The sequence below is a fragment of the Cenococcum geophilum genome (assembly GCF_001692895.1).
Source record: "Cenococcum geophilum 1.58 unplaced genomic scaffold K441scaffold_4, whole genome shotgun sequence".
NCBI lineage: Eukaryota > Fungi > Ascomycota > Dothideomycetes > Gloniales > Gloniaceae > Cenococcum > Cenococcum geophilum.
This window is the reverse complement of record NW_027137562.1, coordinates 324,620-334,829: the sequence shown is the minus strand read 5'-3', so window position 1 is coordinate 334,829 and position 10,210 is coordinate 324,620. Positions and strand designations below refer to the sequence as shown.

At 46.7% G+C, this 10,210-nt stretch overlaps 4 protein-coding genes across 4 annotated transcripts; 2 read left to right on the top strand and 2 right to left on the bottom strand.

The window, feature by feature from the left end:
- Positions 1–1,309: 1,309 nt before the first annotated feature.
- Positions 1,310–2,757, top strand: K441DRAFT_684213 (FAD/NAD(P)-binding domain-containing protein; the record flags this gene model as incomplete). The annotated part of the gene is made up of 2 exons (XM_067651758.1): positions 1,310–2,129; positions 2,219–2,757. 2 exons carry the CDS (start codon positions 1,310–1,312, stop codon positions 2,755–2,757), a joined length of 1,359 nt encoding a protein of 452 aa, XP_067508707.1.
- Positions 2,758–2,949: 192 nt separating this feature from the next.
- K441DRAFT_652546 (alpha/beta-hydrolase) lies at positions 2,950–4,671 on the bottom strand. The gene is made up of 5 exons (XM_067647387.1): positions 4,564–4,671; positions 3,752–4,507; positions 3,683–3,703; positions 3,491–3,629; positions 2,950–3,443 (listed from the first exon to the last, which is right to left on the bottom strand). Exons 1-5 carry the CDS (start codon positions 4,610–4,612, stop codon positions 3,038–3,040), a joined length of 1,371 nt encoding a protein of 456 aa, XP_067508706.1. The 5' UTR covers positions 4,613–4,671; the 3' UTR covers positions 2,950–3,037.
- Positions 4,672–4,771: 100 nt separating this feature from the next.
- On the top strand, positions 4,772–7,015 carry K441DRAFT_652545 (galactose oxidase). Its single transcript, XM_067647386.1, has 2 exons — positions 4,772–6,806; positions 6,885–7,015. Exons 1-2 carry the CDS (start codon positions 4,814–4,816, stop codon positions 6,923–6,925), a joined length of 2,034 nt encoding a protein of 677 aa, XP_067508705.1. The 5' UTR covers positions 4,772–4,813; the 3' UTR covers positions 6,926–7,015.
- Positions 6,627–9,805, bottom strand: K441DRAFT_652542 (P-loop containing nucleoside triphosphate hydrolase protein). The gene is made up of 4 exons (XM_067647385.1): positions 8,429–9,805; positions 7,452–8,273; positions 6,821–7,402; positions 6,627–6,742 (listed from the first exon to the last, which is right to left on the bottom strand). The coding sequence occupies exons 1-3, from the start codon at positions 9,791–9,793 to the stop codon at positions 7,058–7,060; spliced, it is 2,532 nt and encodes an 843-aa protein (XP_067508704.1). The 5' UTR covers positions 9,794–9,805; the 3' UTR covers positions 6,627–6,742; positions 6,821–7,057.
- Positions 9,806–10,210: the final 405 nt, after the last annotated feature.

Below are 10,210 nucleotides of genomic sequence, written 5' to 3'. Positions count from 1 at the left end.
AGAGAGGCGCTATTATAGAGGATAGAGACTATAACGCCGGCATATCGCCTAAAGGTATAGGGGAAGGTAAGGGAGACTAGTAGGTAACCTCTAAGGAGTTTAGCTCGTCAAGTATGTCGTTGTTAGTTAAGTTTTTAAGGTTTTTACGAACAATTTGCGAAGGTTTAGACGAGCGTATAGGTCGTTAAGTTATTAACAGCAACAATTAATTATTAGAAATTAAGTAAATAAGGTATTGGCTCTTAAATAAGACTAATATAAAAAGCAAGCAAGCAAGGCTCAATTTTGTGAATGTTGATGATATTGGTGTTGCTGAGATGCAGGGGTGCTGCTGCAGTGCTCGCTTAGCCACATAGACATGTCCATATTAGCGCTATAGATAAGCGCATTTAAAGAAATTAGAGTATAGATTTCTAAGTTAGGCTTTCTAAACTCCTTATATAGTTTATTTATATTTATAATAGCTACTATTATATAATAAAGCTAAATAGCTCTTCTAGTCTACGCTTTCTAGTACTTATAATATACTAACTATAAATAAATTTAGTTTCTACCTAGTAATATTATATCTTTTAAATTAAAAGATATAATTATTTTTAGGATCTAATTGAGAGTTAGCGTATATTAGATTTTTACTTAGCGGATATAGTGAATATCTAGCTAGATATCTATCTAATTAGCGCAGATAATAGGTTCTTTACTAAAGCTTCTTATATAAAGTATAAGCTTTTAAAGGACTTCTTATTTTTTTTACTTAATATATTCTCTAATAATTAATAGATCTAGCCGGTTAATTAATATTAATATTATTTTAAAAGCCCGCTAACTCTTAAATAATCTTAAATAATATATTACTAAACGTTATAGTATAAGTAAACTAAAGTCTCCGCCCTAATAATAACCGTACTTTATATAGCTATATATACGGACTCTAGAACGAACCCCCCTAATTATCTATAATATATACATAAAAGGTAGGGTAGGTAAGAATTTTGTAGGACTTTCTACTAACTCCCCAGAGCTTTCGGTTACACTCTCTGGGCTTCGTACTCCAACAAACCTTCGACCATGCATGACGTCGCTGCAGTCAGCACTCCCTCAGGAGCCAGGTGTCCCATCGATAGTGCACTTGTAATTTATTCGGCACAAACAGCACCTCAATAATGTGCTTCTCCATCGCCGATCCATGGGTTGCTTCGAGTATATTACCCGGTTCCTCCCGCCGTGACCATGGCCTCTTGAAAGCACTTCATTGTGTACAGTTCCCTCAACACTAAGAACGTCTAACTCGCCGGTACTATCGATCGCCATGTCGGAATCCAAAAAGCCTTACAATATCGCCATTGTTGGCGGCGGCATCGCAGGTCTAACACTCACTATAGGCCTCTTGCGCAACTCAATTCCGGTTACTCTCTACGAAGCCGCCGCCCGCTTTGGTGAAATCGGCGCTGGAGTGGGCTTTGGCTCGAATGCTGTTCGTGCCATGGCGCTCATTGACACGGAGATCAAGGAAGGATTTGACAGACGCGCGACTTCGAATCAGTGGGAGAGCAAAAAGGCGGTTTGGTTCGATTTCAGGGTCGGAGACGCGCGGTTGGGCAAATCTCAGGTACGCGGAGCGGAAGTGCAGCGCTCGGATAACGGGGAAAACAACGGAGATGTCAGGACAAATGACCAAGAGAATGGCCAAGGGCGGTCGGGAGAGTTGATATGCCAAGTGACGTGTCCATTGGGCCAAGGACCCGTACACCGCGCTCATTTTCTTGACGAAATGGTGAAGCTGGTCCCCGAATCCGTCTCTCGGTTCGGCAAAAGGCTCGTTGACATTTCAACTGCTGAAGACAGTAGTGGAGACATCGTGCTTCACTTCGCAGATGGGACGACAGCTCAACATAGCGCTGTCGTTGGGTGTGACGGAATCAAGTCAAGGACACGAGAAATAGTGTTAGGCGGGAAGGATCCAGCTGCTCATGCAGTGTTCTCAGGAAAGTACGCATACAGAGGCCTGATACCAATGGACGAAGCCGTGGAGTTACTAGGCGATGAATTGGCACGCAATAGTCAAATGTATCTTGGATACCATGGGCATGTACTCACTTTCCCAATCGAAAAGGGGAAGACAATGAATGGTTTGTATTTCTTCACTTCCCCCTGTTCCTACTGATGTATTACCACGAGAGACCTGCCATCCTATTTAACTGAACTGACCCGACTTCAGTGGTCGCCTTCAACTCCCGCCCAACCTGGGACTCAGACACTTGGGTGGTCCACACCACCAAAGAGGAAATGCTCTCCGACTTCTCTGGCTGGGGCACCAATGTGCGCAAAATTATCTCATTAATGCAGAAGCCGGATACCTGGGCGTTGTTCGACCATCCGCCCGCCAAATCTTACTTCAAAGGCCGCGTGTGTTTATTAGGAGATGCGGCGCATGNGTCGACACCTCACCAAGGTGCTGGGGCTGGCATGGCGATTGAAGACGCTTACGTCCTTAGTAACCTTCTTGTGGATGTCGATAGGTTGGAGGAACTGGAAGGAGCCTTTCAAGCGTACGACGCGATAAGGAGACCCAGGACCCAGAAATTAGTCACTACTAGTAGACAGGCGGGGATGTTGTATGAATTCGAGCTTGAGGGTGATGATTTGGTCAAGCTGCAGCGAAATCTAGAAGGTCGAATGGGATGGATCTGGAACGAGGATTTGGAGCAGGAGTTAGAAGATGCGAGGACACTTCTGCGTGGTCAGCGGAACGCGTAGATTCACGTTGGAAACTGGGCGTCCCAGTGGGATCTCGTGAATAGCTCAAGTAAAGCAGGGTGTCACAGCTGCCCCAGGACCTTTGGGGGCGCTTGATGTCAAGAGTGATTTCAATACTGGCATAACAATCTAGCATTCTGAGATGCTTGATCTTTGATGACTGATGTGCCTTTCAATCGAATCATTAGCGAATCTATCTGGTCTAATACTATTACTTCGACATTAGATTCGGCATTTTTGGCTGCTATCACAGCCAAGCACAATGATGGTGAAAGTGCTATTAGTCCATCACATCATCTCTGAGCGCCCACACTCCTTTCATCACATCATCTACCCTGCTCCTCACTGCATCATGATACATCGCGTTCGTCACAAATGTCTTGCATCCTTTAATTCTCCCGGCAGTGTCCATAGAGAAGTCAAAGTCAACGTACATGTCGTCAATATAAACTGCAGCGTAAACAGGCACAGTGTTTTGCGCAAGCTGAGGGAGGGAATAGAGAGAGGGCCAGTCGGCATAAGATGCAATGAGCTCAGCAGGGGCTTTGACTTTGCGGAGTTCGGAATAAGCGTTCAACATGAAGGGGTACATCATTTCGCCAGTAAAATAGATTGGGCCATCCTTTGGGAGAGAGAATTCAGAGTATTTCTGGATGATACGTTCTGCTGACCAGTTGGATGCCGTTCTATGCGGAAAGTTAGACCTGGTGGTGAAATTATGGGGGATAATTACCCCTGGCAGTATATGGGCTCATGAAGGACTGAATAGAGGATGTTTTCGTCAAAGGAGAGTGATTGCTCTATTGACGATAATGTTCCCCTAGTTAGATGTCCAAACTGAGATAAATCGGATGAAGCGCGGAGGACAAGCTCTTTGCAGACGTTAGCATTTAGAAACCGTATTATGATATATCAGTAAGCATACCGTGAACTGTATCGATCCCCCCTGGAGAAATGTTAGCGTTTGAAGTCTACAGGACAAAATATTGCATACCATGGGCCCCAAATTGCAAACCCAACTGCTGAAATCTCCTTGCACTTAGTGATCCCTCTGACGACAGCCTTACCGTACTATCTCCAAACTTTTGCAGCAAAGTTACTATCTTCTTCACCCTATCAACATCCTCCGGATATTTCTGGTAGTAGGCCTCATTCCGCTGAATAACCTTCTTATAAAGCCTCTCGTACACCTCATCTGGTCCATTCACCATGGGAGGAAGCCCGCCGAAAATGAAAACCTCTTTCAATCCTTCTGGATAGAAAGACAAGTATGTGGTCGCACAGAACCCGCCGAAACTCTGTCCCATAACAGTCCATTTTTGCTTCTCAGCCGGGTAGTCAGCTGTCAACGCTTTTCGGATAGCTTCGCAATCTTTGACAATACTATCTGCTCTAAAACTCTTTAGATAATTCGCCTGCACGGGATCGTTGCCTCGCAGCCCTAAAGTCGAGGCTGTGACCGGGGTGCTCAAGCCGGTGCCTCTTTGGTCAAGGCAAAGGAGTTGGTACCCCTTATCCAGAATTGTGTTCGTCCAAGCATTATTTTGTGGAGAACGGCACTCGAACCCCGGTCCGCCTTGCAGATACACAAACCATGGGAGCTGGGATCTCTTCTTGTCTTCGGGGTCGCTGTTGTCGGCGGGCCTTTCAGCCTTGCGCGCACTCCGGGCGAAGAGCTTTAGAGTACCCGCGGAGGGTTTTGTGTAGTCACGCGGGACCTCGAAGAAGTGCTCGGTTATTTTGAGCTTTCCTACGGACAAATGATGATTATACTGGTGAAGGGGTTGGAACGTGTCATGATGCTACCTGGAACTAGATGAGTCCTCTGTTCGAGGATTTTGGCGGCGGCTATCATGTTGGAGTTGAGACCGGCGTCGAATTAGGGTTGTTCCTCGCGAGTGGTGTTATTGTAAATATTGTAAATGTACCTGGGGCGTCGGAGAAACTGCGGGGAGAAGCCTGCATAAAATACTAACGATGGTAAGAAATGCACAATGCCACGTGAGCCTACCATCACACCGCGACTTTTTCCCCATCTCATTTCTAGAACGTCCCTATGGCGAAAGACAAAAAGGCTAAAACGGCCGAGAAAAAGGCCCGCGTAGCACAAAAACAAGAAAAGAAGGCTGTTAAAAAGGAGAAGAAAGTTAAAACAAAAGGCCCTCGTGACGATGATAGCGACGCTGAAGATGTTGATTTGGACGCTGTGCTTGCAGAATACGCCCGCCAACAAGAGCAGTTTCTCAAAGTCACTGAATCATCATGCGAACCGCCATCCCCACGGAGTTCCGCGACGCTGATTGCGTCTCCTGCAAATGAGAATGAGCTATTTCTATTTGGTGGCGAGTATTTCAATGGTGCAACTGCGGCATTTTACAACGATCTATTTGTCTATAACATCCCGCGAGATACATGGCGCCGTGTCACCTCTCCTAACTCTCCGCTCCCACGTTCTGGGCATGCCTGGTGCCGTGGTGGGAACACGAAGGATATTTATCTCTTCGGCGGCGAATTCTCCTCCCCGAAACAGGGTACGTTCTACCACTACAACGACTTCTGGCGTCTTGAGCCGACTAGCAGGGAATGGACACGGCTGGAAAGCAAAGGCAAGGGTCCTCCAGCTCGATCTGGGCATCGCATGACCTCTTTCAAGAACTTCATCATCTTGTGGGGTGGCTTCCAAGATATGTCACAGCAGACTAGGTACCTTTCCGACCTGTGGATCTACGACTGCACAAACTTCCAATGGCACTCGCCTACTTTACCTCCTGCCAGCCCAAAACCGGATGCCAGGTCTTCGTTTTCCTTCCTCCCACATGACTCCGGAGCCGTGTTATACGGCGGCTACTCTCGTGTCAAAGCCACCACCGGATCTAACAAGCAGTCCAAAGGTAGCAGCAGCAGTGGCGGCGGCACACGCTCTATCCTGAAGCCTGTCGTGCACCAAGACACCTGGTTCCTCCGCATCAACCCTCTCCCGGCCGACGCTCCTCCCAATGCCCTCCCCAAAGTCTACTGGGAGCGCCGCAAGCGGCCCGCTAACCCACCTAACCCGCCGCGCGCTGGTGCGACCATGGCTTTCCACAAGGGCCGCGGCATCATGTTTGGCGGCGTGCATGACGTGGAAGAGAGCGAGGAAGGGATTGACAGCGAGTTTTTCAATGCGCTGCTTGTGTGGAATGTGGATCGAAATAGGTGTTTCCCACTGACGCTCAGACGGCCGCGGGCGCAGCCGAAGAAAGCAGTTCAGGGAGAGAGGGGAAAGCGGGGAAGAGGTAAGGCAGATGAGGAGGAATTACTTAGGAATCTGGCAGCATTGGAGATGAAGGGCAGGATTTTAGTGAGTGATGAAGTAGAAGAGAATACGGAAATCGAAAAGGTTGGTGAAGAGGTTGAAGAAAATAAAGAGCAAAAAGAGGAGAAGTCCAAGGTGTTCGAGATGCCGCACCCGCGGTTTAATGCCCAGCTTACCGTGCAGGACGATGTGCTATATATATTTAGTGGTACTTTTGAGAAGGCAGATCGGGAATACACGTTTGATGAAATGTGGGCAATTGATTTGGGAAAGCTTGATGGATTTAAGGAGATCTACAGGCGCGAACTTGAGGACTGGAAGGGCAGCGAGGACGAGGACAGTGAGGATGAAGAGGACGACCAGAGTTCCGAAGAGGGTGAGGACGGAGACCCCTCAGAGACGGCCAGTACCGTTGCAACCTCGATTTCGCAGGGTACGCAGAAAGAAGTTACCGAGCAAGAAGAAACAGGGAACGCGGAGGAAACGTCTGCTCTGACTGACACGTTACCACATCCTCGACCATTCGAGTCCTTGCGAGATTTCTATGCTCGAACCTCAGTGCAATGGCAGGAGGCTGTCGTGGAACAACTCAGTAAAGCTACAGGCAGCGCTGCTAAATCTGTCAAGGAACTCAAGAAGGCTGCCTTTGACCAAGCGGAGGAGAAATGGTGGGATTGCCGGGAAGAGATACTTGCATTGGAGGATGAGCAAGAGAAAGCTGGAATAGGAGAAGTGGTTAGTATTGCTGATAAAGGCGGCGATGCTGGCATGGCATTGGAGGATGAGCAAGAGAAAGCTGGAATAGGAGAAGTGGTTAGTATTGCTGATAAAGGCGGCGATGCTGGCATGAGTGGAGTTGGCCGGAGGAGATGAGAATGTACTACGATTCATATATAGTGGTAAAAAGCATCTTGGTTAAATATATCCCTACTATATCTAGGCAAATTGAACCTTCAGATGAGATATCAGCAAAACCACTTTGCATACAATTACTCTTGCTGCCTATCAATGCAGGCTTGCTAGGACCTCGCTAACCCAATCTAATTGCACAGCACTCACTCCACGGGCATAGCTCCTATTCGTGAAGACGAACTCACTGAATACGATAGCTTCAATTTTTCTCCCGAAGAGTACGCTTGCGGGGTGAATGGCCACTGTTTGATTACCCATTAATGTCCTGTAACTGCCGTCTGGCATCAGGCGCGCGGTGTTGGCAGCAAAACCTCGAAGTAGACAGTGCAAAATGTTATTTGAGCGCGTTTCCGAAGATTGAGGTGCTGCAGAGGTATCTGCCGATTCTAGTAGTAACCTCAGCTGCGTACATTGCTGGCGGAGTTGCTTGCGAATATCCTGCATAAAATTAGTCGCAGCATTTGATATCGGTCTTGGCACATCCTACCATGATATTTTGCATTGCCCGATGCGAAACGTAATGCTTTTCCGCCCATGCTTTTCGATCCGTCCGTTCCGATGCATAGGCCTGAACGGCCGTAAGAAGGGTTAGGTGGTCACCTTCACGGCGATATAATTCTCGTCTGGCAACTTCTGCCTCCTCTTTTTTCTCCTCGGTGATAAGGTTGAGAAAGATATTCTCTACACTTAAGCATGAGATGATATCAATAACATCCAACAAACAATCTCGCTCTGGATTAGCTGCTTCTACTAGAACCCTACCCAAGGTTGGTGTAAGAGGCAATTTCGCAATTTTCAAGCCGGTATCACTTATTTCGCCGGTTTCAGTTAAGGCTCCAAGTTGAAGAAGTTGGAGCAATGCTTTCTCAAGGCTCTCCCTCATTGGAGGGTCTAAAAATGGGAAACTAACCACGTCTTTGACTCCTCTCGCTTTCATTGTCAAAATAGAATGGCTTAAGTCGCACCTTAGGATCTCTGGGGTCGTGCGTAGCTGCAGCTCAAGGTAATCCTTCTCAGTATACAACCTGTAACACTGCCCCGGTGCCTCTCGGCCTGCACGGCCTTTGCGTTGGATGGCTGCGGATTGAGAGATAGGTTTGACTAATAGAGAATCAAGGCCTAGGCGATTACGGAATTGCTTGATCTTTACCTTGCCACTGTCAATAACATAGCGAACACCGGGAACTGTAACTGATGTTTCGGCGATATTGGTGGCGAGGATGATCTTGCGAGTCTTTGGAGGTGCTGGATAGAAAATTTTCTGCTGGGCCGATTGAGGGAGTGCAGCAAAGAGTGGAAGTGCTAGGATCTAATTTCCGTTAGAGGTTTAGAAGGTACAAAGCCGAAAGAGTAGAGTATAACAAGAATGATGCAGATGATGTTAACCTTCGAGCCTTTAAAATAGGCCCTGAATTTAGTTGCTGACACTTGTACATGTACTAGAGAAGAAGAACCGGAACCAACCTTCGGCACGTCGGCCTCCATTCCGAGCGAATATTCATTTACAAGCCGTTCAAGAGCTTCAACTGTATCTTGACCAGTAAGAAAGACGAGCACATCTCCAGGTAAGGGCTCCTTGTAGTGAATCTGGAATATTGATTTCAGAGCCGCTTCAACAAAATCTTGTGTCGGTTCTGGTAGATAAAATATCTTGACAGGATACTGTCGCCCTTCAATATAGCAAGTCGAGATAAACTTCGAAACAAAATCCGTAGACTCTAAAGAATGGTTTACGTTTCCATTCGTATTTGATTGTGGAGATCTCTTCGCTTGGGGTGTTTTTAAAGACTTTTCCCTGGGTTTTTCATCCTCGGATGATGATATACCGGACCAGGATGACTCTGAATCCTCCGTGCCATTGGGCATGTGATCAATACTGTTAGCATTTCGAATATGCTTAGGCTTTCGTTTCTGATAACCTGCGTTGAAGAACTTGAACAAGCTCTCTGTATCCGCCGTTGCACTCATTACGACGACTTTGAGTGGCATACCATTTCGTCCTTTTTTATCCCCTGTCACTAGATTTCTTAGGAAGCCTAATAGCAAGTCGACATTGACACTTCGCTCATGTACTTCGTCCACAATAACCGCGCTGTACTGTTTCAACCATGGATCCCGCAACATCTCTTGAAGCAGCATGCCTTCTGTAAGGAACTTGATTCGAGTATTTGGGGAGGTTAAGTTGTCGAATCGAACGGAGTAACCGACTTTGCTTGAGGGAGAAGAAGAACCGAGTAGTGTGCCCATCTCCTCTGCCACACGCCTTGCCAGCGAGATTGCAGCCACTCGACGCGGCTGTGTGATAGCTATACATCCCTTGCACCATGGCTCATCAAGGAGAAACTGAGGGACCTGCGTACTCTTTCCGCTTCCCGTCTCTCCCACCAGCAACATGACATCTTTGGAACCTCGGAGGCCTTCCTTGATCTCGGCTGCATGCGACCAAATAGGGAGAGCCTTTCGAATAGGAAGGAGGGCCTCTTTCTTCCTTATCGGATGCCCATACTGCCCTCTCATGTCCTTATTATCCCATTTCGGATTGCCGTGAGAATGTCTGTTGAGGTTGAACGGTCCGTTTGTATTAACGCCGTTGGGCTGTCTCCTTGGCGCGTATCCCGTCCCATTAGAGCTTTTGGGATTTTGTGATAGCGTCTTGGGACTCGGGTTCGCAGTCTGAGGTTTGTTGAGTAGGGAATTGGGTTGGTTCTCGGCGCGTTTCCGTTTCTTGAATCGAGTGGGCGTGCAGTGATCTTGGCTTATAACAAATTTAGGGGGAAAGCGCTCTGGTTCGCCCCCGTTATTAAAGCGTATATGAGCCCGTTCGGGCATGTTGGGATGCTTAATAGTGGCGGAATAAAGTAGAAGAATATCTTCCTAAGTAATCCTAAGCCTGCTCCTAAGCCTGCTCCTAAGCCTGCTCCTAATCCTAAAAACGAACCTAAAAACGGACCTAAAAACGGACCTAAAAACGGACCTAAACATGGACCTAAAAACGGTCCTAAATACGATCCTAAATACGATCCTAAATACGATCCTAAATACGATCCTAAATATGATCCTAAACACGATTTTAAATACGATCCTAAATATAATTCTAAATATAATCCTAAACACGATTATAAATACGGTTTTAAATACGAGTGTAAATATAAGTGTAAATATAAGGGTAAATATAAGGGTAAACCTAACTATAAACCTAACTATAAACTTAATTATAAACCTAACTATAAACCTAACTGTAAATCT